General features: G+C 36.0%; 1 protein-coding gene across 1 annotated transcript in view; it reads right to left on the bottom strand.

The window, feature by feature from the left end:
- TNKS (tankyrase) overlaps nt 1-27,977 on the bottom strand; it is a 148,666-nt gene that overhangs the window by 69,201 nt on the left and 51,488 nt on the right. Inside the window, exons 4-5 of the mRNA XM_052661493.1 lie at nt 2,647-2,683; nt 1,806-1,881 (exon numbers count right to left, since the gene is read on the bottom strand). Coding sequence (XP_052517453.1) covers nt 1,806-1,881; nt 2,647-2,683 — 113 coding nt within the window. The remainder of the gene's footprint in view (nt 1-1,805; nt 1,882-2,646; nt 2,684-27,977) is intronic.

The raw sequence follows: 27,977 nt of genomic DNA, 5'->3' as shown, positions 1-27,977 counted from the left end.
AGTAATACAGAAAAAGAACCATAGGAATTTGAATGAGGAATATATTAGTTTCAGCTACAGGAATAAGGAAAGGGTATCCTTCCTTGGGGAAAAGGAAAAATAAAGAAGTTCTACCTATTTGTGTAGGGTTGAGGCAGAGAGAAGAGGTAATTTGTTAGTTATCAGAGTTCATGCTCCTTACTTATCATGATTTACTGAGCCAGAAATGGGGTTGTCAAGGTATAAGGGTGAGGAAGGGAGAAATAAGGCTGGGATAGAAACTGACTCCTGTTACAGTAATCTCACATGAATTTTGTAATATTAAAATGGCTGTGAGAAACTGAAGCAGGCTGGGTTCTCAGAGAACTCTGTCTAAAGATATAGCTGCACTCACAGATAAGACAGCCTTTTTGTGCATAGTGATAAAAGTCACCTGTCTACTAGGAGGATACAAGCAAAATCTGCAACTCAAAGTAACTCAAGAAAGTTAAAATTTCCAAAGCAACTTCAAAACTGAAGGGAAAATGAGAAATTATCATTTGAAAACATCTCCCCAAAGTCATTCATAGTACTGAATAAATCTTTGCTAATTTATAGCTTAATTTATACATAGTTTAACTTTCCAAGAAAGCAAAAGTCTCTCTTTATTTATTCAGAGAAAAATGGAGACGTGTTAGATGGATAAATGTTTGGCCACGCGAAATAATATTCAAGCCATCTTCAACAACAACATATATTCAGAAGGATTCAACTCAATGCCACTATTATATGAATTACATTAGGATAGGGATAACAGTGTGGAGGCGTCAGGAAAGCTGTATAATTTTAATCTATAAAATTATCATTCAGAGAAAAATGATTTTTTAAAATGCAAAACAGCTCATTATTTCTAAGGGGGTATCATCCTTCTGATACCATCTATAGCATATTTTTGATATAAATAATTCCAAAGCAGTTAATTATTTAAATATTAGGTACAAGATAATTTTCTTCAGTGTCTACATTTACTTTAAAATTGTTTTAGGTTTTAAAAATATAAAAGCTATCATTTAACATTAAAAAATTAATCATCATTTAAAAAAAGACTTTATAGTACAAAGTACTTTTAGGTAAACCACTGCAAAACTTTGCAGTTAAATACCAAAGGATATAAAGGGTTACATTTTCAGTCTAAATTCAGCAAGAATACTAAGCAGAGAATGAAGATACCAACTGCCCATTTCATATATTACCTCATGATAAGTGTGTATTAATATAGATATTTCTCACTGCTCTAATCTACTTTCTTTCAATATATAATGATGAAAACTTAGCCAATGGGGGGAAAAAAAAAGCAGGGCTGTTACAACAGACCTGAAAAATCATTAGCATTTTCTCAGCTTGAAAAAGTATTGGTTATCAGCAAACAAATTTTCCTCTGCCAGAAAGAAACAAAAAATACATATATCCTAACAAAGATGGGTAATTAGGACATAAACAAAAATTTTTAATTTTCACAATCACATACAGGGAATAATATATGTTGTTATAATCGTAATCACTGCAAAAGCTGCAGTTCCATTTAACAAATAACTTTCAGTGTCTGACATTTAAGAGAAAGGGCTTAAAATCCTTGCTTCACCAGCTCTATGAATATGTCACAACTGCCAATAACAGATACGACAGCATTTCATTTACAGTGAAAAGATGCCAGTGAAATGCAGCCATATATATATGTATGTGTATATATATGCATACACATACACACATATATGCCAACTTCAAAAATTTTTACTGCAAAGCAAAAAGAATCATTGAAGGGGAATATTACATCTTAAATGACTTACCTTTCGCCCATCACTTGCATGGCAATTCACATTTAGAGGAGTCAGTAAAGCCATTAGTTTTTCTTCATTACCACTCCTACAAAAAGGTAGTAAGTCAATTCCTATAAAATTATAGTGCTTCTTATGAATATTTATGGATATTTTTCACAACAGAATGGAAAATCATATGACTTCTTTAATTTCTTTTTTATGGTTCTGAATGAATGTCTTTTGCTATATACTTAATTCAATTCAATCAATGTATTCCTAATTAATTCCTGTTAATCATCATATAGTGGTATATCTTAGATAAGGGAGCTTTCTACATTATTATTTGCTTTATTTATCTGCATAAAGTCATGTTCCTAATTACAAACAAACTTTAGTCTGATAAGTGATCTAAAACACTGGAGTTAAATAAACATACAAAATGTTGTAAAAAGCTAAGCAATTAAATTATAAATGAACAAGAACAAAAGAAAATGGATGAGAATTTTAACATTTACTTTATGCCCCTCATTCAAGCTTGGCTAGAAAAATTTCTAGAGAAAAATACAGATATAGTTAAATACTCCGAGAATATGAACCGAAAAGCTGGGCAACTCGGGTTTGCAGGTACCTTAAGAAATGTTCCAAATAGAATTAACCTTACAATCATCACCATATTGAAAGACAGTCTCATTTAATACACTAACTGTGCAAAATAAAGTATACAAAGATTTAGTATAAGGTCTTATCCACATTATCTCATAAAATCCAAGCAAGACAATAACATGCTTTAATTTTTATAGTCCTCTACCTGCCCTCCCCTTTTTCTCCCTTAAATGCCTGATACTCACTTAAAATGAATGGAATCACTTACCTAGCAGCTTCTAGGAGTTCGTCTTTCTTATATTCACCTAGATGATTGCAAAATATCATGCTGTTAGCATTTGGCAGAAGACAGATGAAGAAATGCAGTAGGCAGCAAATAGAGAATTAAATAGAGAAGAACAGAAAAAGAGAGTCCACACCCCGCTGGGTGATGGAGCCGTGACGTTAGCCAGCTTGTGCAGGCAGCATCACCAGTGCCTTGGAGACGGGCAGCAAATTGACGCAGCTTCTTGTCCAATCCTCAGATGAAATAGCTTTCTTCAGACGACCAATGAATGCTAAATCTTGTGTCCAGAAACACATTCCCTCTGATAACAGCATGCCAGTTGAAGACAATGTCCCCTCCCCCCTTTTCTATTCAGACTGTCACAGTATACTTGTGAAGCATAATACATTCTGAGACAAAAGCAAAATAATGTGGCTGTTTAAAGGTACAAATTACTAGTCTTCAAAAATCCTCAATTTTATTTTAATGATATGGAAAGTTTGTTTCCAAAAAAAGAAAAAAATCCACACAACCATTAATTACCATTGCTGAGCTTTATAGCAGTAGAAAAAAAAAATCAGGATCATGAAGCCTTTGCCTCGATAGGGTAAGTCTGTAGACTAGAAATACGTGAACTACGTACCAAATGCTATGAACCCCTTGGAGGCAGTGCTCTAAAAACCCATGAATATGTTCTTAAATGACAGTAATATTCTAGCATGCTGCAATCTACACTTTATGCAAATTCAATACCAAATTTTAAAAACAATAAATCTTAAAAATATTTTTTTAAAAGGAGACTAGGGTCTCTGAGAATGAGCAGACATTCATCTATTAAGATGTAGATAATATTTTTCCATTCTATTGCTTAACATACCAAAGACTGAAAATAGGTATATACTTTACAATTTTCAACACAAATGTCTTAGGGCATTCAAGAACTAAAAAGCAAGTCTTTGCCAGCACAATTGAAGGACAAGGAATTTTAATAATACAGAGTTTGCTCACTGAATGAATAAAAAGAACAGCTAGGACCATGATTCAGCTATAATATGCTGACTCAGTTTGCTATATCATTAAAGAAATAATTACATAAAATGTCTAAGCAAATAGTTATATGAAGGCAAATATTAAGTGTGTATACATATATATGTATAAGAAATAAAATTTTAGATTAAGATGTTATAATTCTATTAAGAAATAAGCTTAAATTACTTTTAAAAATCTTATCACTTATAAACATGATTTTTTTTGCATTTTGTTTGCTCTGCTACAGAATGTGGAATACTGATGCAAATATTTTAAGGACATCTCAGGACCATTAAGCACATGTTTAAATTCTATAACCCTTCATTAGCAAATATTTTTTTAGTTTAAACATTTCTCTTGATTCTTGGGTTAAGATTTTATTAAAATCTAGAAACTGTGAGCAGTAATTTTCAAACCAGCAAAAAGTTGTTAAATACCTATTCTCTCCTAAGAGAATTTTATATACCAATGAAGTCATGGGTTCAACAATATATGTGAATAAGCTAGAATGCTTGCTTCATGATAAGAATTTGCCTTTCCAATTTCCATATATCATATCCCAGATTCTTCAACTGATTGACAGTTTGAAATCTATATTATAATCCCCTAGCAAATAAGGTTCTTTTCTTTCCAAAGACAAAAATCTACCCTTATTAAATATTTTAGGTGGCAATATGGAAGTGAGTCAATTTAAGATCCTTTTGAGAAAATGGTTCGACCCATACCCTCAAAATGCCTTAAGAATCAAGAGCAAAGTAAGTTAAATTATGGAATTACCTATAAAAGTCACTCATTTAGTCAAAAAACATTTATTTGAAAGGCCTATAGGCCAGGTTCAAAACTGAAAAAGACATTATCATTTCTGAACTCAAGAAATAATAGTCTATTAAACAAGACAAACAAGTAAACCAATGACGAGAGTAGGAAATGAGTCTTACAGAGCGCTATAAAGAGTTTAAAGGCCAATCTAAATGGGATAAATAAGAAGCAGGCTAATTTAGTCCAAGGAATGTTTCCTGGAAGAGGGAAAACTTGTGCAGGGTTTTTAAAGTAAGACCAGGTGATACTCTGATGAAGCGTGGGGGAGAAGGAAGCAACCAAAGGAAAAGAAATGAGACAGGAAATGGCCACTTTAAACCTGAAAAAAAGGACATTTTACAGGGGACTGAGTAAAAACTAGGCAGAGAAGAAACAGAAAGATCACATGAATAGCACTCTAAGAAGTTTGAACTTTATTTTGAAAACAATGAGAAAACACTGAAATAGTTCAACAAGGGGACTGCAAGGTATATTTAAAGATTTGTAAAAGTTCTGTGATTAAAGTCGTTCCATATTCCACGCCAGTGAACTTTTTGTTGGAGAGCAAAGTGGCCCAGAGTGGGGGTAATGGGAGGTGAAAACAATAAATTCTAGCATAGCTTATATTTTGGAGTAAGTTATACATTTCCTGAGATACAGTAATCTGAAATTGAGAACTGAAAGCAGCTACTATTAAAATTAAAGTCACAGTGAAGCATGACTCCAATAACCTAAGAAAGAAAATCACACAGAATTTGGGATCTTCAAAGTTCAAATCAAACCTTTTACCTAAAATTCTCATCTAGTATAGCTAACTGATGTTTTCTCCAAAAGGCACTTTTCTTGGCAGTGGGGGGAAGAGTTATTCCCTCATAGTTAAACCGATAATAAACCAAAGCTTTCAAAAGGAAACATATAAGTACAACCAAAGGCGTCAGACTCAGGTGTTACAAATGACTTCCTACTCTTACAGTTAGAGATCCTAGTACTTTAATCAGCTTTTCTGCAATACATTCCAACATCCACTATCTGGTGCCCGAGGACCACAATCCATAAACAGTGGAAGCGATTTTTCAAATGCTACACTGCAGGAACGACTAGCATAATGAATTTAGAGTCCCTCACACACTCTGACAACAAATCTGAGCTACTTAACAGCTAAACCCCTTGTTCTATTTCATTTTAGCTGCAAATCTGAAAATATTCTGGCTGAGATTCTGGTGCTTTATGGAGCATTTATATTCTTTAACCACATCCAGATAAAGGCTGGCAATAGATCAGCCAGAAAGGAAAGCAGGCAATTATAGTCAAGTTAATAGCATTCAGGAAAGGATAAAATAGATGGCTTAAAAAATATATTTTTTTATTAGAATAAAATAAGTGGGATTTAAAAAAAAAAAAGCAAGCCACAAAGTTTACTTTCCAAAGTCTGAACTGTTTTTATTAGTAAAAATGGTTTATTAGTATAAGTATTGACAGGATGCATAGAAAGACAAATACACACACACAGAGACACAGGCATACACAGTGGGGGACAGGGATATGAGTCACTGTGTTAAAAAGAGTATGCTGTCAGAAAGAAGGTTAAAAATGAAAGTTAAAAAATAAAGGATAAAAGTAAAACTCCCCTTTGTATTTCTCTGAGGTAGTTAGAAACAACTTCTCTTTCACTTACTGTGAAGGTAAAATTACTTTGTGGATAAAAATGAAGAAAAACTGAATCAATAAACAGAAGTCATAATTACTGACATCTCAATTTCAACATCTTAAAGTGTTTTTGTCCCTTTCTTCAGCAACTGACAGGATTCAAAGCAGACTAAGTTTTCTAAAAATGAGTCATTTGCTTTTGTTGAGGTGGAACAATATGGAAAGATTATGAACACAGAATCATAAATTCTAGGAGCAATAAAGGACTAAAAATGAATTGTAACCTTTCTTTTCTCTACTTTGAAACCAAGCATAACACATGCCTATCAGTAACATCTTTTGTTATATGCAATGAGAGGGGATGTAATTTGAAAGTCACCTTTCTCTTGTCACCTCGTCCCCAATTTCAGAATTGCTGTCCTAAGGGATCATCAACATATTCATTTACAGTTAATGAAACTGATGCCAAGGCAATTAAATGAACTGTCTAAGGTTTCACTGAGTATTATTCACTATCTGTCAAGCCCTGAAAAATGCTAACATGTGAGCAGAAACTAACCAAATCTGAGTTTTGGAAGAAGTGAGGGAAACAAAAGAAAAGAGTAACAAAACAGTAATAGCAACAAAATAGTTTTAAAAACAATGACAACAGCTAGCTTTAAATAGGCCAAACATATTTATATAACACAAGCCAAATATTTCCATCAAAACTACTTTAAAGTAGTGAACTTTCACATGAGCTTGTAAACGTGGGGCCCCCCACCCAAAAATAGGTATGTAAATTTTACATTCTAGTTTAACATTTTGGACCAAAAGAATAGGAATGGAGAAAATGTATTCCAGGTCTATTAAAATGATCAATGCATTTTGCATTTCCCATAGCATGCATTAATTTCTCATGCTTTAGGTTTCTCAAGAGAAGAGCTATGTAAAGACTTCAATCAAGAATCTCAGTTAACAAGTTTAGGGACTCAGGTTGCTGAGTGCCAAGACCATGAATTGATCATTCTCATATAGGTATTTTCTCATTAAAGTGCCAACAAATACAAGAGGTGAACTGATTCTTGTAACTAAACTAACAATTTAGGAAGAAGTGACATAATCCATTGTGTTTTCACTAATAGAATTGAAAATTTAAAAACAGGTATGTAGTTGTGGAAGGAATTTCACTGAAGCACCAGGAAATAATCTAATCTCAAGATGTTCAGCTAGGTCTTTGATATCTACCAAACAGGAACATGACCCTAGGAATGACCTGACTTCTCTCTCTGAAATTACTTTTTGAACTATTTATTTCAATTACTTGTTAACTGAATTTATTATTTCTCTCTTTGAAATCTTTCATGAACATTTTCAGGACAATTTTTTTGGGAAAAAAAGTACCAAAGTATTAAAAGTTCTCAGTGCCTACTTCCTATTTCTGAACCCTATCAATCTTCCTGGCTCATTCTGATTCTGGTTTCAAAGTCCATACATTGGCTAAGTCAAAAATCGTGATCAAATTAAACACTCCATATCAGTGCTAAACATGGGAAAATTGAGGGCTTTAAAATTTTAGGTGTCAATAGAGTATTTTCCTGGTGGAGATCCTTTCTATCTTTTGTCGTCTACAACTTTGATCTTTCTAATTAGCTAACATTCAACCTGTCCAACATAAACTTGAACCTGTGCTGTCCAAACAGTATAGCTGGAACAGAATTTTCCAGTTTTTTAGGAAAATGGAGATGTCTCAATCCCTGCAGGGCAGCTGAAATCAATTTTCAAAGATAAAAGCTCCCCCTCCCAAATACAACTATCCTATCTTATATCATAATATTTGTGACAACAATTACATATGTTAACAAAAAAAAGTCCTAAAATATTTCAAAACCACAATATTACATCTGTAACAAAGATTCTACAAAAAAAGAAAATAATGCAGTCAATAGATGATTGTTAACAACCATTTTCTTTGTATGCAGTAATATGTCTTCACTTAGACCCAGCAACATCTTAAATACATATCCCATTTATGGACATTTAGCAGGGTTTTTCAATGAAGAAGGAAATGGCAACCTACTCCAGCATTTTTGACAGGAGAACCCCATGGACAGAGGAGCCTTGTGGGCTAGTCTATGGGGTCGCAAAAGTGTAGAGCACGACTTAGCGAATAAACAACAACAAGAAGGGTTTCAAATAATTTATACCTGTTTCGGACATTCTGTCAATTGTATTTGCTTCCTTGGTGGCTCAGACAGTAAAGAGTCTGCCAGCAGTGCGGGAGACCCGGGTTTGATCCCTGGGTCGGGAAGATCCCCTGCAGAAGGAAATGGCAACCCATTCCAGTATTCTTGCCTGGAAAATCCCATGGACAGAGCAACCTGGCAGGCTACTGTCAACTGTATTTGGAATGTAGCTCAAGAATTTTCACTATATTTTTTTTTTACTTAAAAATCTTAAGTATTAAAATTTGGGACATAACTACAAACACGCACTGGCCAAAACCAGGGCTTCCCCGGTGGCTCAGATGGTAAAGAACTCTCCTGCCAATGCAGGAGACAGAGATGTGGGTCGGATCCCTGGGTCAGGATGGTCCCCTGGAGAAGCACATATCGGTATTTGACCATTTTGATTATGTAGCATTACATAATATGAATGCACCTGAATTTGCTTATCTGTTCACTAGCTGATAGATATATGGGTTGTTGCCAGCTTTTGGCGATCATGAATAAAGCCTCTAAAAATTCAGGCAGGATTTTGTATGGACCTGTGTCATCATTTCCCGAGTAAATACTTAAAAGTGCGGGGATGCTAAAATGTACAGGAAATGTTAAACTCTGTAAGAAGCTGCCAAATCACATCTTTTTTAAAATCTGAAAAATTCTTAATTCTGGAATATAAACATGCCTTCTACAGAAAGGAAAAAGAACAAAAGAGAAGAAGTTGACTAATGAGAAATATGACAGAACTGCTAGAAATCCCACCTCACAGCTAGAAATCACATTCTTGCCTGTTTGTGAGAAGAATTCACCTAAACTGAGCTAACTGCACAGCTTTTAGTTCTTCACAGCTCACTTGTTCTAGCTTTTGTATTTTTTTAAATAGGCAGAATATATATTAATAAAATTGACCTCTTCATTCAAGGACTGTTTTGTATGCAGTACCTGTGAGCTGAGAGCTATAAGAAGACATGAACAAAGCATATTTTGATTTATAGGCATCAGATTGTTATCTGTGAAAAGAAAATTGCCTTCCTGCAGTCCTTGCTCTTATCAGGATGGTTGGCCTCTCAATGCATCAGCCTACTGAGGGCCTGGAGTTTGGAGAGATACCTATTTGGGATTGTCAGACCGCTGCCCTCTTACATTAGATATAAAAAATTAAGGAAACTAAAGTTAACACAGAAGTACAAGTGACTACTGCATGAATGATATAAGAACTATCCTGTCTTCACTGTTATTATTGTGTATGATTGTATTTTATCCTTTGTATATTTTGTCCTGTTAACAAAGTCTCTGAAAGACACAGTAACTTTGCAATTTTGGTCTTTTCAGGAAGCAGCAATTACAATTTACTTCTTTAAGCTGCTCATGCTTAACTTACTTTTCTTTCTTATATTTCCCTGAAGTATCACTAAATCTCTTATTCACAGTTAAGAGTTAATTAACCTTAGTGCAACTTGAGTAATGGTATTTTATCCTGGGCATAATCTTTCTCATGCAAACTCTCTTTTTAAAAATACCATTCATTTATTAGCTCTCCCTTGAATGAAGGAATTTATTCATTTAACAAATATTTACTATCTGTAACATGCCAAGTATACTACAGCTACTACTACTGAATCACGTACTGAACCTTGGAATAGTAGGACGTCAGCGATGGAATTGGAGCTGGTGTGCGAGGGATGGTGCCAAGCCTGCAGGACGTGGCGTCAGGTCCACAGCGTAAATGATGAAGAACTTACTCAGCACGTTGCAGTGCGCAACTGCTGCTGACGGAGGCGCACCACCTGTGCACACACCAACTGTCAGGCATAGTAAGGAAAAGGTGCTGAGGATCTCTAATAGAAGATAACCGACCTAGGCACTATGTTCTTAAAGCTTTTAGGTATTTACCATTGACAGTGAGAGAGGGACAGAGCCCTTGAGTGTGTCTGTGTTAATAAAAGATTTAGATTAGGGAAATGATAACCTTTTGGGCATCATGAACCATTTTAAGAAGCTAATGAAAGTAGCTTTAGACCCTCTCCCTAGGGAGAAAATTCTTCGCATATTGTAAGATAAACTCAACCTTTTGCCTCCAGTTTTATAGTTTTCACAGAATTGCTGAAGTCTGTGAAGTTACTACAGCTTAAGAACTACTGTTAAAAAAACTTTGACTTATACTTGTTGATTCTAAATATAACCTTAAGGCAGGCTTGGCAAGATAAATTAGTTTGATGTCCTTATTTTATACATGACTCAGTTAAGACCCACCCAGAATAAACAAATAATTTGCCTAATATTCTAAAACTATGTATGTAGTGGCAAAGCTCAGACTAGAATCTCTGCTCTTTGACAGTATTTTTAATTGGAATAATATGGGGTGATTTCATGAAGACACACAGAACCTTGGCCACACAGTTTTGGGCAAAATTTTAACATGTGGAGATGGACTGGAGTTTAGATAATTATCAGTATGAGGAAAGAAGTGCAGGAAAATGGAATACATATTTGGAGAAGGGTGACCGATGTCAAATTGAGAGTGTATGTTGGGAAGATGAAGTGGAATGGGGAGCATTGAATAATAATTTTAAAAATAAATTTATCCTATATTTTAAAGGATCCTGAATGTTAGCTTGTAGAGTTGAATATGATTTTATAAGCAATAGGAACAGGGAGTCACTCTTTTAAAAAAAAAAAAGCAGGGGAGTAAACTAATTAAAACTGAACTTAAACCTGGTAGCTCGATGAATTAGGACCGGGAGACACTGAAGACTAGTTACAGGACTATTGTAGGAGGATGGTGAGAGCAAACGTACATAAACGGCGACAGTAAGAATGGGAAGAGTCAAGTAGAGACAAGGTACTGAATGGATCACAGTGCAGCTGACTTTATATTTGATGTGCTAGTCTTATGTGTGACTAAGGGATGTGATCTAACATAGCTATAAATCAGCAGTAAATTTTAAAACATTCACTTCTCAATCTTAGACTAATACTTCACCCAATAATCTTTCTGAACATGATCACAGTAGCAGCAGCATGTTAATTCAGCTTCTACTTAACGGCTATATAATCACAGACTCAGAAATGTCCATTAAATCAGAACAATCTAAATAATATAGCCATTAATAGTTTATTTAATTATTAATTTAATTGTCAAAACTTAATTTGTCTTTGATTCTTGCACAGTCTATTCCAAGACAGACACTGAGGGTTCATAGGTCAGTTAGGAGGTATTTCAGGCATATTAAAGAAAATGTTCTCCATGAGAAATAGTTTTAGAAAAAAAAAGGACGACTGTAAGAGAGCTATTGAGGTATAATATCTGGAAGGCCAGTTTGCTCCTTTCCTGAGCATAATATTAGCTTTAAAAAAATTCAATACAGTTGCACATTCACTTAATTTACTTAATCATTTTCATTTCCTTATTCTAAGGTTAATGTAATGGGCTAGTGTACTATCATCATAACTACTGATTTTGTTCAAATACTTTTATCTATGTTTTAACTGAGCAGATATATAAGGATGCTTATTATTTCAGAAAAATATGGAGGAATGATTTTAAAGTTGAGGAAACGAGAATATATTTGCAATTTTGGGGGAAAATTATTTCACGGCATTTTATTTTGGGAAATTGCTTCAAGTTTTTCAAAATGTAAATCAGAAAAAACATCTTTATTTGAAGTAGCAAACCCATGAAATAGAAGTAGATGTTCAATTTCAGATAATCTTGCAACTACTATCTTACTAGGATATATTCTACTACGTAAGAGGGCAAGAAACCACATGACAACTGTACATTTTAGTTTTCTCATCTGGAATGTATTAACTTGACCCCTTAGTGTCAGTTTTATTGTCTATTGTCAGTTCTTTTTTATTGTAAACACCTAGCAAAACAGGGCAGCGACATTTCTATCGGAAACATATATAAGACAATTTATTGGAAGGACTGACGTTGAAGCTGAAACTCCAATATTTTGGCCACCTGATGCGAAGAGCTGACTCATTTGAAAAGACCCTGATGCTGGGAGAGATTGAAGGCGGGAGGAGAAGGGGACGACAGAGGATGAGATGGTGGGATGGCATCACCGACTCGATGGACATGGGTTTGGGTGGACTCTGGGAGGTGGTGATGGACAGGGAGGCCTGGTGTGCTGTGGTTCACGGGGTCGCAAAGAGTCGGACGTGACTGAGCGACTGAACTGAACTGACATCAATAGTAATGAAATCTGTGTCAACATTCCATGTCTTCTGTGTGTGCTATTATGAATTTCTTAGCAGAAACTAGATTTCTGTAATTTTACTATCTTTTCAGTAGATGGTTATTCAGAGCTTCCTTGTTTAGAAAGCTGCTTAGATTAACCTGTGATATAATATCACTTCATGCATACGACCCTTCCATGATGCTCAAAACATTAATTGGTTTTTCCATGATTAGGTTTTAGTTTTGTATTATCCACAACTTTACTGTAGAATTTGCCTTTGGGAAACATTTACTACCATTTCTAAATGTAGATGAACAAAGAGATTGCAAGTATTAAACACAAAAGCTTCTTGAATGAAGAGATCAAATTTGTGTACTAATTTTAAACAACAAAAATAAATTCTTTTTGAAATAATTTTAATATAAATATAACACTTCCTATCAAATATTAAGAAACATTTCTGAAGAAAAAGTGGTTTTGATATTTTGGTACTTTTATTCTTTTAGGGGCTTATTCTGCTCCTGTAAATTAATCAACTACCCTCACATAAAAATTATCACTTAGCCTTATTAAAAAGCTGCAGCCATAAAAATTAATTCTCTTGGAAAACTCAAGGACTAAAACACTCTAGATGGCCAAGTTTTCAACATAACTGCTAATTTAGCATTTTAATTCCTCTGCTCTTGAGGGAATTTCTTTCTGAAACACATTAAACACTTCTATGCATTCAAAAATGGATTATTCCAAACATAATTTAACCTTTCTTGACAAATCAGGGTTGATTATGTTCAACCTCCACCAGACTGTGCAATAATATAACAAAGCGCTCTGGGTATATTGACATGTGCCGATCCAAAATGGCTCCAGAATGCTATGCATTTTATTATTTCTTCATGTATAATTCATTTTCCTCTTTTTCTTTGTGCTAATGAATCTCTTTATGTATTTCCTTTTAATTTAGAGTGTCTAAAAATTGCTGTCTAGTAGGAATACAATTCAAAGCACATATGTAATTTCAAGTTTTCCAGTGGCCACACTGAAAAAAAGGTAACCAGAGGATACTAATTTTAATATTTTATTTCATCCAGTATATCTAGAATATTATCACTTCAACATGTGGCACTAGACCCATTTACGTGTCCAGTAGCCACAGTCCGGCGTAGTGTGCGTCTAAAACTACCCTGAGCTGGAAGGTTACACAACTGAGTGAACACTCGCTGTGGAGGAGCACCTTCTCTGAGTGATCTAAGAAGGGCTCTCCTGGGCATAAGCAGCTTCTGGCTCAGAGCATGACTTCTGGACATTTCTTTGGTAGGAGGGGAGTGCTGGGTGGGAGAGAGAATAGGGAAAGGGAAATGGAAGAAGGAGCCGTAAAAGAGAAAAGTAGTAAAAACAGAGGAAGGAATGAAGCTGGGAGAAGAAGAGAATCCAATAATAAAGTTGAGAAGGCTAGAAACTCAAGAGGTGAGTAATACATAAGAAGTACTGAACATTAATGAGCAGCATAACGCAAAAACGAGGCTTATCTTAGTAGGTAATCTAAGGCTTTTAAAGATGTATGTGATAACTGATGACAATTCACAGGTATTAAGCACTGAAGAGTCCTTGTAATATGCTACAGCATTTAGAGAAAGGGACCAGTATGGTTAATGATGACTCACAGGGACAGCACAAGCTTTTTAGGTTACCTCATTCAAATGTACATGCCAAGAAGTGACTGAGAGTGTGTTTAGAAAGTGTATCATACTCCACTAACCACTTTTACTGAATCTTGTAGAGATGAATAACTTTACCAAGAAATATAGACAATTTCCAGTGACTCTGAAAGTCCTGGGCAAAAGACCAAAGGACTTGGTAAATTCATCATTTCTTCCTGCTGACTAACTTAAGAGAAATGGAAATTTGAAAAAAAACAAAAACAAAAAAAGCTGGTTATCTAGATAACATGGAGGAACAATATCTGGTCTTGAAGAACCTGAACTTAGGATACAGAATAATGGCAACTGATGGCGAACATTACAAAAAGAACATAAAGAATGAGGAGGATAAATGTAGTGTCCTGATGTTACAGTAAAAAAAACAAACACACGCAACTGTTCAAATATGTAAGTCAAGAAAGACTAAAAACTGGCGTTAAGAGTAGCCTGGATTCACTACTCTGGAGCTGATTTGACAGGAAACTCAATGAATCAACGTGACGAATTTACAGAAAAGCACATGGAAACTCATGTTTTATCAGCAGAATTGAAAAAGAAAAAGGAAGGAAGGCAGCTATTGGGCTTACACGACCAAAAGACAAGGTGGTAGAGGTGATGGTTGCAGCTATACAAAGGGTCCTATCTACTCTTGTCGGTATTTCAGAGGAGGTGCTCAAAAAGAAAAGTGCTTAGCCATATACAATTTGGCTCCAAACAAGAAGTTATTGTATTTGGCTTAAAATATAGGAGAATATTCCTAACTATTTAAGGTATTCAACAATGGACTAATTATGGCAGTAAGTTCATAGGGAAATAGTGAATTAATGGCATAGGGAATTAAGGGCATGCTGGAATAAAAAAAAAAAAAGACTGAACCAACTTATTACTGCTGCCTTTAAATTTTTTTCTTCCTCTAACTTTATGACTTTCATCACAAAGACAGGGTGGTTTGTGCATATACCCAGGGGGTACATGACCTGGGTCTGGCTTGGGAATCACCAGTAAGTCATATCAAAGGAACATTAACTTTTGTGCCAGATATTTTGAATAAACCCTGGGTCGACTACTGACTAGCCATGGGAGTTTGACCAAATCATTTAACCTTCCTCTCAGCTTCATGTTTCTCATTGTAAAATGACAAAGATAAAGCTTCTCTTGTGGGTTCCTCTGAGGGTCAGGGATAATATAAATACAACACCCAACGACACTTCCCAATCTCTGACACAAGATAATGGTGATGACGATGATGGTGACAAAGCTTTTCAAATTTTAAAGCAATTGCTTTACTGACAATTGTTTATTATTTCTCCCTGTAAATCATCAGGGAGATAGGACCTCTTTTTAATTAACATCAGTGAAAGAATTCTTATTCAAAACAACTGACATTTAAGAGATCTGAGAGAATAGATTTCTCCATACTCCACTAACTTTCTCTATAATACAATAGCTTTTGTATAGTGAAAAAAGTGGAGGCATTTTATCTTTCTGTCCTAAACATTTTCTGGGTCCATAGAAAGTTGCAATCACAATATGAGCAGAAAGCTATAAAAACTGATGTACAACATTAATCAACTGGTGGAAAAAATAGGTTTTAAAAAATTAAATAATCCCAAGAAAAAGTGAAAGCTATTCAGGGGAAGATAATTAGAAAACCATGCAGATGAGCTCTCCCTTCTCTTCCATACTGTGAAGAGGTAGAACTTCACTGAGATTGATAGAACCTTACAGAGAGTAAATCTCACTTCCTTATGAGAGAGAAAATTTCATTCCAAAAGATATACGTGTGTGTGTTTAGTAAATTCCTGTTTTAGATATTTGATATTTCTTAATAAACTATTGTTTTCTAGTAGCCAGCTTCACCTATATCCATGAGTCAATAATGCTAAGTCATAATGCAAACTATGAATTTTACTATATATGATGTGTTTTGTTTTTTGTTAATTTTAAACTTTAGATTTACCTTATATTACAATGATTTCATGAAATGCTTATCAGTCTTGGCATATTTTTATCTACCACAGGAATGTTCCAACCTTGCAAAGTAGCAATCCTTATGACATGTGACTGAAGGTTAGTATGCAGGTAGCCAGTATTTTAAAGCATGGAGTTAGAGATAAATTAAAAATAAAATTAATCTAAAATTCAGTTCAGTTGCTCAGTCGTGTATGACTCTGCGAACCCATGGACTGCAGCACACCAGCCTTCCCTGTCCATCACCAACTCCCGGAGCTTGCTCAAACTTATGGCCATCGAATCTACCATTAGTACTGTTAAACACTGAGGATGTGCAAGTCAGCTCTGCTGATAATGACTGTTTCCAACAGGACATGGACAAGGCCACATAAAACAATGTTTCTCTGCAAGGCCATACCATAGCTATGAAAAAGTGGCAGACAAGCCTTTCTTCTCAGTTACTGCTGCTTTCTTAATAAGAACATTGTCAACCTGAGCTCAGGATCAGGGCTGCTAGTCACACACCCGTGTGTGTATGTGGGGGCGGGGGGGGTGGGGGGGGGCGGGGGGGGTGGGGGGGGGCGGGTGCTGGTGTATGTGTGTAGGCATAGGTGTATATACCACCCAGTGTACCAGCTAAACACTAAATAAATTAGCACAGAAATCTACGATCTGTGGATTGGGGATATTAATATTAATATTTCCTTTTCCTTTCTTCTTGCTTCTTTAGTGGCAAGGTATTAATAGCTTAGAAAATTAAAGAAAAGGCACATTTGAAACTCAAATAAGTACGAAAATCACCATCTTCCGGAAAAGGTTCCAAGGTTATACAAGTTCTAACCTTGTATAACTTTAAGAAACAACTACCAAACCAGTGTGCACACACAGGCAAACACACTTGTACCCTCATTCTAGACAGTAATTTTCTGTGTTCAAGTTCTGCATAATACTGATCACCTGATGCCTCTGATGGACTCAGAAGAAAGTACTGTCCACTTGGTAGAGTGATACTGTTGTTGCTGAGGACAAGCTATAGAAGAATTGTATTTTTTTTTCCATTTCCTTAGTTTGCTTATTGTTTTTATTTGGTGCCAAGCTTTTAGATGCCCCAGAAGTAACTGGGGAGAGAAACTGAGTAAGATTGTTTGGTTTTAGTCTAGGTCATATTCTTTTGACACTGCTGATCAAAAGTACAGAAAAACAACATATTCTAAATGGAAAAATACACAGAAACGTTAGACAGAAAATACTAAGTCACAAAAGTGGACAGAGAACAACCCAGGGGCAGTAAATGCCGAATTCCTGGCTCTAGTTATTTCTGCAAAGAACCACCTGCGCCTTCCTCTGTGCTCCATAACACTTTCTATGTTATATGAAAAATCACTTGTGGGTCTGTCTCCCTTGCCTAACTTGAGACCCTTGAAGTCAGGGACCATATTTTATACTTTCTTATATCTCCAGAAGTGCACAATGAACTTTATTTATAAAAAAGGCATACCTATTCCATGTTCCCATCGCTAGAGCTGCCTGTGTTTCCTAAAAGAAATGTCTTATTTGGAGGAAACTCCACTGCAACAATGAGAGAGTCTACTGTATCTAATTTTAGATATAAAAATGAAAGTATCACCAGGTTATTACATAGGAAATCCCTGCGGGCACGGGGAGGAGGGAGTACCAATAGGACAGGATTCAGATATAAGTGCATCGTAAATCAGAATAAAAACAAAATTTGATGTGGCAATTTGAAATTGTTGAATGAAACTGTTATGATTCTAATTCAGTCAAAAACAATTATTATAAGCACATACATATAACAGCTCTTCACAGTACAAAGTTTGGCTTGCTATTACTTTTTAGCCTTTTGCGAACATGTCTTATTCCTGAAAGCAAGGCAAATAGTTTTGGGGAGAGAGCTATTTGAATTAGTATAAGAAAAAATTAATAGCAATAGTAAACTAATCAAACATATTGTCCTTTATATTATGCATAAGAACTTACTTTTCTCTATGAGAATACTGGACTAATGAGTGATGGGCCTTTATAAAGCAGAGTAAAATTCCACTTTATGTACAGACCACATTTAGTTTATCCACTCATTTCTCGATGGACACTTCAGGTGCCTCTACGTTTTGGCTCTAATAACGCTACTACAAACATGAGTGTACAAATATCTCTCTAAGTCTGTTTTCAATTCTTTTGAATCTGAGTTGCTACCTCACAGTAATCTTATTTTTAATTTTGAGGCACCTCCATAGTGTTTCCCACATCCACTGCATCATTTTACATCCCCACAAACAGTGCACAAGGTTTCCATTGCTCTACATTCTCACTAATATTTATTTTTTCTCTCTCTTTAAAAAAATAGTAGCCATCCCAATGGGTGTGAAGTGGTATTACCTTAAATTTCAAGACTATTCCTAATGGATAAATTTTTAATAAAAGCTGACTTTTCAAGATTCCATAAATGACTTCAAAATATGGGTGAGCAAACCTATCTGAAAGATTTCTTATATTAACTTATGTTTACTAAAGCAGATTTTGGTTTTTACTTGATCTGTTTTCCTTTCACTGACTTAATTCAATAAAATATTCATTTTTTTCTCAGTATTATGGGAGTGTAGTATAATCAGCTACTTTATAACAGGGTTGGGAAGATCCCCTGGAGAAGGAAATGGCAACCCACTCTAGTATTCCTGCCTGGGAAATCCCATGGACAGAGGAGCTTGGTTGGATACAATCCATGGGGTTGCCAAGAGTCAGACATGACTTAGCTACTAAACAACAACATAAAGAAGTATAGTAACTATATACTTTCAGCAGGCTATTATTGATAGTAGTCTTCCAAAACAGGTAAAATAATAAATTTTCCATATTTTGAGTTTATGTACATTTTTATGAGACACAAAAGTAGGTACATTTCTTTAGTCATATTTTCTTTGCAGTGATAAACCAAGGTTTATATGCTAGAAAGAGATAAGATGTTTTCACTAAAGGTACTATTACACATTTTAAACAGAAAGTATCTCCAGAAATGACTTGATGAGAAACCAGTGCTAAGAAAATCAAAGAAAAAATGGTATACAACATTCTAAACTAAAACTGAGTCTCACTTCAAGGACACCATTGAGAAATTTATTTTATACATAAAACAAAGTCTGACAAATGACAGCTATGATAGCTCATGGCCAGTTGTGTTCATGAAAGATGACATTACTCTGACCCACCTGTTACCATCTCAAGTTATTTGTCTCCAGGCCAGATAGCATATAGGCACACACACAAAATTAAATAATGTTTGTAGAAATCTTAGCGTGACAAAAGTAGATAATTATTTCAAATAATTTAATACTTCTAATTTGTGATTACATAATAATGACCATATCATTTGGAGAAAGTTATAGTTAAGGTTAACTAGCACTGTTTAAATACTGAAAATGTTTCTTTCCATACATAATTTCTCATTCTATGCTAGCAAAAAATACTATGCATTCATTTTGAGTAAATGTGGCTTAACTGATAAAACCAGCCATTTGTATAATGGCTTCCGCACATAATTACCCAGGAATCCTGAAAAGGACTACCTAAGAGTGAGTGAGTATAAAAGGAAGGTATTTTCAGATTCTTGACAGCCTGATGTTTTCTCATTTTGATAATCTTAAAAGATTTAAGGCAAACATTTCTAATCCAGTGTGGAAAGAAATATCTATAGCTGTTTGGAAGTGCAAAATTTTTAATCCCAGGGTCCACTGATTTGCCTTGGAATATTAAGACTTGGCAAGGTTATTTGTTGAAGAGCGAAACTAAGAAACATTTTAAGATTCATTCTCTTTGTGTGAGATGAAGACCTACAGTTTTCATGACATAGATGGAACTGAGAAACTTTCACATTTTACTGAAAATGACTTGCGGAAATAGATATATCCTGGGGCAGACGCTGGAACTAACAGTAATTCCAGAAGTTCTCTTAGGAAAGGCACATACTATATCATCAAAACTGCCATCAGGTGGTTCTGTGTAAATCATTATGACTCCCTATCTCTTTTTCTCTGACACACACACGCATACAAATACATTTTCAGTAAGAGTGTCCTTTATAAACTCTGTGGTACTGGTAATCAGAATTCCATACCCTACACTACACAAAGCTAACAAATTTTCAAGCATTTTCTTTTGGCTTCAGATGAAACATGGTAAAAATGATTAAAATCTATGAAGGAAAGAGATTTACAAATTAACCAGACTCACTGTTGTTATCATATGAAAACATACTAATCATTCAGTTTGAAACTTCCTAGAGGTCAGAGATAGTGTCTTACTTATCCTTATATACTTAACAACTATCAAAATGAACATGTAAGTGCCAACAAACATGCTGAGCTGGATAAAGACACACACACACACACACACACACAAAGTTAACAAATCCTTCATTCACCTTTTAAGTGTTGGGGAAGTAATCTGAATCTAAGAAATGTCTTTAAGGAAAATGTTGATGCCTTCCAGCCAAAGTCCACCAGGAAGACAGCTACAGGTGAATAAATTGGGATTGTTACTTGTTACAGTGAGGGAAAAGACGGGCCACAGGGGACAGCAGGCACCTCAGTCAGAGAGTGTTAAGACTCCACCACAGCTTTTGAGCTGAGTTGAGAGTACTGGGAAAGGGTTTAAGGAAACTAAGATTTCTTCTAGACTGTATGCTATTAGAAAATGGTGGGCAATTATTTTATGGCTGGGTGAAAAGACAGCTGTCATTCATATTAACCAGATGAAGAAGATGTTTGCTATGCTGTGAGTGCACCATGACTTTGTTTTGATCTGTGGCCCGGATGTATTAAAACGGTTCCCATTTATAAAGTTCTGTTTTCCTTCTCAAAAGGAACACTGAATTAATTGATAATGAAAAAATTATTCTAATATTTCTATTGTTTAGCTGAGCACAAATTTACAAGTTAAAAAAATGGTAAACTTCTCTTTGGAAACTTCCTATGCCCAATCCACATAACCAACAGATTCTTGAATGCAGTGGAGGCAGACAGTGATCTATTTACTTTCCAATATTACAGTCTAACTAAAAATGTTCAAGGGGAAAACAATTCTCCAATAAATAATTCCAAAAGTATGTGCTTAGTTGCTCAGTCATGTCTGTCTCTTTGCGAACCCCTGGACTGTAGCCTGCCAGACTCCTCTGTCCATGGGGATTCTTTAGGCAAAACACTGGAATGGGTTGCAACGCTCTCCTCCAGGGGGATCTTTCCAACTAGTAGAGCCTTGTATGTACGGGTAAGTAAGGCTAACCTTAGGATGATCAAGATCAAAGAATATCAAAATTACCAGAGACATCTTTTGATATATTCCCTGTAAAAGTATTTTTCAGCTAAGGAGTTCAGATACAGTGGGAAAGATTTACAGAGGCCCACAGTGCTTTGTTGCAATCATCCTTTGGTGAGTAAATAAAAATCACATCTCCCACTGCTCTTGATCTTTCTTGTGTTGGACATCAAGCTTTATAGAGTTTACTAGAAGACATAATGTACACGTGAGTGTCTTAAGGGAAAATGAATGAAAGATTCTAAGCATAGGGACTCGTTGCAACTACTCAAAGAAATCTTGTTTCTGCACTGTCTTCCACGCACCCCCTTACTGTAGCAGACTCACAACACAAAGCAAAATTCCCTAATTATGACACTAAGAACTCACCATAGTTTCTGAGGAATAGACTCAGTGGTCAATTAAGCCCATTTAATTAAATCAGATAAATACAAAAGTTACTGAGCTTCATTAAAACACATAGAACATAGTAAATATATATTACATTATCCTACATCATGAAAAGATACTAAGTCTTCCATTGAAAATTACTTAGGAAAACCCAGACAGTCAAACAAATAAGGAATTAGATTATACAGTATTATCCACAACATTTAAACATGGTACTTGGTGCAATCCCAAAGAAAGGCAATGCCTAAGAATGTTCAAACTGCTTCACAACTGCATTCATCTCAGACACTAGTAAAGTAATGCTCAAAATTCTCCAAGCCAAGCTTCAACACTATGTGAACCAAGAACTTCCGGATGTTCAAGCTGGATTTAGAAAAAGTAGAACCAGAGATCAAACTGCCAACATCCGTTGGGTCATCGAAAAAGCAAGAGAGTTCCAGGAAAAAATCTACTTCTGCTTTATTGACTACACCAAAGCCTTTGACTGTGTGGATCACAACAAACCATGGAAAATTCTTAAAGAGATGGGAATACCAGACCACCTTATCTGCCTCTTGAGAAATCTGTATGCAGGTCAAGAAGCAACAGTTAGAACTAGACATGGAACAATGGACTGGCTGCATATTGGGAAAGGAGTATGTCAAGGCTGTATATTGTCACCCTGTTTATTTAACTTATATTCAGAGTACATCATGTGAAATGCTGGGCTGGATGAAGCACAAGCTGGAATCAAGATCGACGGGAGAAATATCAGTAACCTCAGATACACAGGGAGAAGGCAATGTCAACCCACTCCAGCACTCTTGCCTGGAAAAATCCCATGGACAGAGGAGCCTGGTAGGCTGCAGTTCATGGGGTCGCGAAGAGTTGGACATGACTGAGCGATTTCACTTACACTTTTTCACTTTCATGCATTGGAGAAGGAATTGGCAACCCACTCCAGTGTTCTTGCCTGGAGAATTCCAGAAACGGGGGAGCCCGGTGGCCTGCCATCTATGGAGTTGCACAGAGTTGGACACGACTGAAGCGACTTAGCAGCAGCAGCAGCAGTAGATACACAGGTGACACCATTCCTACTGCAGAAAGTGAAGAAGAACTAAAGAGCCTCTTGATGAAAGTGAAGGGGGAGAGTGGAAAAGGTGGCTTAAAACTCAACATTCAAAACATGAAGATCATGGCATCTGGTCCCATCACTTCATGGCAAATAGATGGGGAAACAATGGAAACAGTAAGAGACTTTATTTTGGGGGGGCTCCAAAATCACTGGAGATGGTGACAGCAGCCATGAGATTAAAAGATGCTTGCTCTTTGGAAGCAAAGCTATGATCAACCTAGACAGCATATTAAAAAGCAGAGACATTACTTTGCCAACAAAGGTCCATCTAGTCGAAGCTATGGTTTTTCCAATAGTCATGTATGGATGTGAGAGTTGAACTATAAAGGAAGCTGAGCGCGGAAGATTTGATGCTTTTGCACTGTGGTGTTCGAGAAGACTCTTGAAAGTCCCTGGGACTGCAAGGAGATCCAACCAGTCCATCCTAAAAGAAATCAGTCTGAATATTCATTGGAAGGACTGATGTTGAAGCTGAAACTCCAATACTTTGGCCACCTGATTCGAAGAACTGACTCACTAGAAAAGACCCTGATGCTGGGAAAGATGAAAGGCGGAGGAGAAGGGGACGACAGAGGATGAGATGGTTGGATGGCATCACTGACTCACTGGACGTGAGTCTGAGTAAGCTCCAGGAGTTGGTGATGGACAGGGAAGCCTGGCGTGCCGCGGTTCAAGGGGTCACAAAGTTGGACACGACTGAGCAACTGAACTGAACTAACTTGGCCCAAGGTGTACTTTAAATAAAAAAGAAAGTAACACTGACATTGAAAAGTCATAATTAAGATGAATGTAGGGAAATATAAAAGATCCAAGAATTTTCTATGAAGTTCTAGTCCGTTAAGGGTCAAGTTAAGAATTAAAATATGAAGAAGCCTAAGTATAAAAACATATCCTTAAGAAAAAGGAATGAGTAATATCATGAACTTCTGGTATAAAGATTACTTCTATTTTTAACTGAACTTCTTTTCCTTCTACTTTATGGGTAGGCTTTTCTTCTATAAATCATCATTAACATTACTACCTGGCATGTTTTTGTTTTACAAACAGTATAAGCAAGCAGTTATTTTATTTTCTCTTATTAGGTTTTAAAAGAAGAAGCCTTATTTGCAAACAAGTTCACAAAATCAGCTGCTCTTCTGGAGGAAAGGATCCTCTTCCATGTCTGTCTGTTATTGCCACTGGCATTCTAATAACTTCTTAAAAACCAGAGTCATTTTTATGTCCTGTCATAAGCAAAATATCATTCATCTTCAGTACAATGGAGGATAATAGAATAATAGAAAAACAACATGTGGCAAGATTAGAACATCAATAAAGAAAGAAGAATTCTTCACTCACCTGGGGCCCATTTCCAAACACTGAAGCCAAGTACATATAACTAGAATTATAAAGAGCAATGAATTTTTCCCTACAAAGAAAAACTGTGAGGGAAAAAAACATAAATAAAATTTGATACATAGAATGTTCCTTTGCTTCAGAAAGAAAAGAAACATGATACAAACTGGGGATGATGAAATTCTGATAATCCACAAATCAAAGGATAGTCAAGCACTCCTTATCTAGTACTGATTTCCTGTCTAATTAATTTCCTAATAACTACTTCTTTTAAAAGAAACCCCCACATATAAAAAACAGATTATATATCCACTTTCATTTAGAAAGACTCGAGTATATGATTCACTGTATTTCTCTCCATGCCCTGTCAGGCTATCAATTCAGATGACTTTCAATGTCCACAGCAAAAAAAGTCTAGCAATTCTAAAACTGTCAGAGGCTGATGATCAAACACATACTTTTTTTTTTTGGCTGCACTAGGTCTTAGCTGCAGCATGCGGGATCTAGTTCCCTGACCAGGGATCGAACCCAGGCTGCCCGCATTGGAACTGTGGGTGGACTCTTAGCCACTGGACCACCAGGGAAGTCCCAAATACACACTTTTCAGTAGATATTCTTAAGTCACTGACACTGTAACTAAACCTTACCCTTTCCCTAAGAAAATACTGCTCCTTCCACAGAAGCAGGAGAAGGCTCATTTGATTAAAAAGCTTCTTAGGAAATAGTCAGTACCAACCTTGGGCCCACTATGGCCATGTATCCTCAAAGAACCAAAGGAAATATACTCCTGCCCAAGTAGGAACATTGAATTTATTGTGTTCTTGAGGAGACAAAAACAAAACAAAAGGATACAAATAATATTTGTTTCAAAACAATCTCAACAAATCTAATGCCCAAGAGTTTTCTTTCGAACATGACAGAAAACAAGGAAAGTTAACAGTTGTAACAATGACCATAAGATGGTGTTCAATCTAAAACAAGGCAAAGAAACTTTTATTCATAGAAAAGAAACAAGTATTTAATTTTGAGGTAGTAACAACTAGAAAAGGACACCAAGGCAATTAAAAGTAAAATGCAAAGAAAAAAAAAAAAAGCTTAAGCTTTTCCTAAACACTAGTAATGAAAAAAAATGAAACTATTTGAGGATGAAAAGTACAAAAAAAATATTACAGGGTGACCATATAATTTATTAACCAAATTGTCACATTTTTTGTGTGTGTGCCCGGAGTACTAATTTTTTAAGATCTTTTCATTTGAAATAATTTCAAACACAGAGAAAAACTGCAAAATAGGTACAGAGAATTCCTTTGAAAGTGAAGTTGCTCAGTCGTGTTCGACTCTTTGTGATCTCATGGACTGTAGCCCACCAGGCTCCTCCATCCATGGGATTTTCCATGCAAGAATACTGGAGTGGGTTGCCATTTCCTTCTCCAGAGGATCTTCCTGACCCATGGATCGAAACTGGGTCTCCTGCATTGCAGGCAGACGCTTCACTATCTGAGCCACTAGGGAATTGTCTCTCAACAAGTTTTAATATTTTGTCCATGTTTTTTATATCCTTTCTTTCTCCTCTATATCTCTATGTAGGTGCACAGAAGCAATAAGTAATTTTTCTAAACTATTTCAGAAACTTGCAATACATCATGTCTCTTTGTCTTTTATTACTTCACTGTTTATTTCCTAAAAACATGGATATTTTCTGATGTAAGCACTGTACAGTAATTAAAGTCAGGAAATTTAACACTGGTACAATATTTTTATTTAATAGAGAGTACACATTCAAATTTTGTTACTGTTCCAATAATAGTCTTTACAGCGCTTTCCCCCTCCAGTCCAGGATCATCTATTTTGCATTCAGTTGCCATGTCTCTTTAGTCTCTTTTAATTTGAAATAATTCCTCAGCCTTTGTCTTCCCTGACATTGACATTTTGGAAAACTACAGGCCAATTATTCTGTAGACTGCACCTAAGTTTGTATTCGTCTAATGTCTCCTGGAGAGATTCAGTTATGCATCCCTGGCTAGAATACAACATGAGAGATGCTGTGTCCTCCTCAGGTATTACATCTGCCAGACTCAGGCTTATCTGACTTGCACTGATTATATTAACTTTGCTTCCTCAACAAGTGTACTGTCAGGTTTCTCTACTGCATAGTGTCAGTTTCCCCCCAAGCAATAATCAATCTATTGGCAGCCATGCTCAGAACCACCCAACATTCTGCTCCTCATCAAACCTGGTCCTTGAAATTCAGCATCCACTAAGGATTCCTGTCCCAGCCAGTCTGCTACCGTGCCTGCAAATGGGGATTTTCCAGTTCCAACAGTTCAATCCACATTTATCAATGAGCATTTGAGCAGTGAGAAGAACTCTCTCTACTCATTTATGATCACTGGATGAACACAGCTCTTCCTATGTTATCTAATGGGTTATAATTCTTTACTCTCACTTATTTTGATGGTCAAATTGTCCTAGATTTGCTCAGTGGGAGCCCCTTCAAGCTGTCCTTTTGACATGCCCCTGTGTCCTTTAGACCTGCTTGCATTATTGTTTGAGCACTTCCTTACTTTCCAGCACATGAAGATATTCCACGTTCACAATACCTTCCCCAATCTAGTCCTGAAATCAATCATTTTTTTCCCCAAAAAACTCCTAACTCATTTACTCCTAACACACTGACTCAATCTTACAGTACACCTAAAATAGTTTCATAGTTACTATATCCCATTACTGCAAAACAGCTTAACGGAAGGAATTCAGGGTTTGTTTGAAACTGCTCTTTCTACCCCATTCTTGATTGAGGGCCTGGTGGAATGCTGCAGTCTTACAGCATGGCCATGAACCTACAGCTCGTGATGCCTTTTCCTTTGTAAAGAGGGGGAAGGGTTAAGAAAAGCCCTGTCTCCTAGGTCGTCAACACCCTCCCAGTCCAAAGCCTGGCTAAACTGCTCCCTAAGTAAAAGGGTATACACAACATGTTCCTTCTTGACATCTGCTTATACAGCATGTTGGAAGGTGTGAAATTGTAGGTGTAAGGCAAACGCTGCTAGAAAATATCAGGCATAAAACTGGGTATATGTTCAAAGGGGAGGTTTTTGTTTTGGGTCAACTTATATTTTTTGCATCATCATATCCTGCTCCAGTTTCCTGAGCCTTATGAATGAGTAACGTTAGGCAGGCACACTGACAAAGCTGGAGTACAGCAGGAAAAGATGGTTTTCTACAAAAATTCTACTAGGAAACTCTCCAACACTAACTTACTTTAATTATGGAGCCTCTTTGATGTGAAATAATTACCAATTACTCCCTTTATTCCACTCAGGGACACCTCATTTTTTAAATAATAAAACCTCATGCCATGTGTTCAATGACTGTTTAAAGTTTAGGAAAAATAATTCTCCTACATTAGACCAACTGGGAAAATACTGGCTGCTGGGCTATTCCAACCTTAGGGCTAAGTCAAAGAATAAATGGAAATAATGAATAGCACAGAAAGAAGACCATGGAAGATGGGCTTATCTACCAGTTACCAACTGATAGATAAAGCAGCAAGCTGTTGATAACTTCTGGTCACAATTATTTCAACTGTAAACTCGTAATTTTCCTTTTGATTCAGCTAAAAAAGCAAACATACTACACAGTTACATCCTCTGCAGTA

This window comes from Budorcas taxicolor, chromosome 24, assembly GCF_023091745.1.
Source record: "Budorcas taxicolor isolate Tak-1 chromosome 24, Takin1.1, whole genome shotgun sequence".
Taxonomy (NCBI): domain Eukaryota; kingdom Metazoa; phylum Chordata; class Mammalia; order Artiodactyla; family Bovidae; genus Budorcas; species Budorcas taxicolor.
This window is presented reverse-complemented; position numbering and strand designations above follow the sequence as displayed.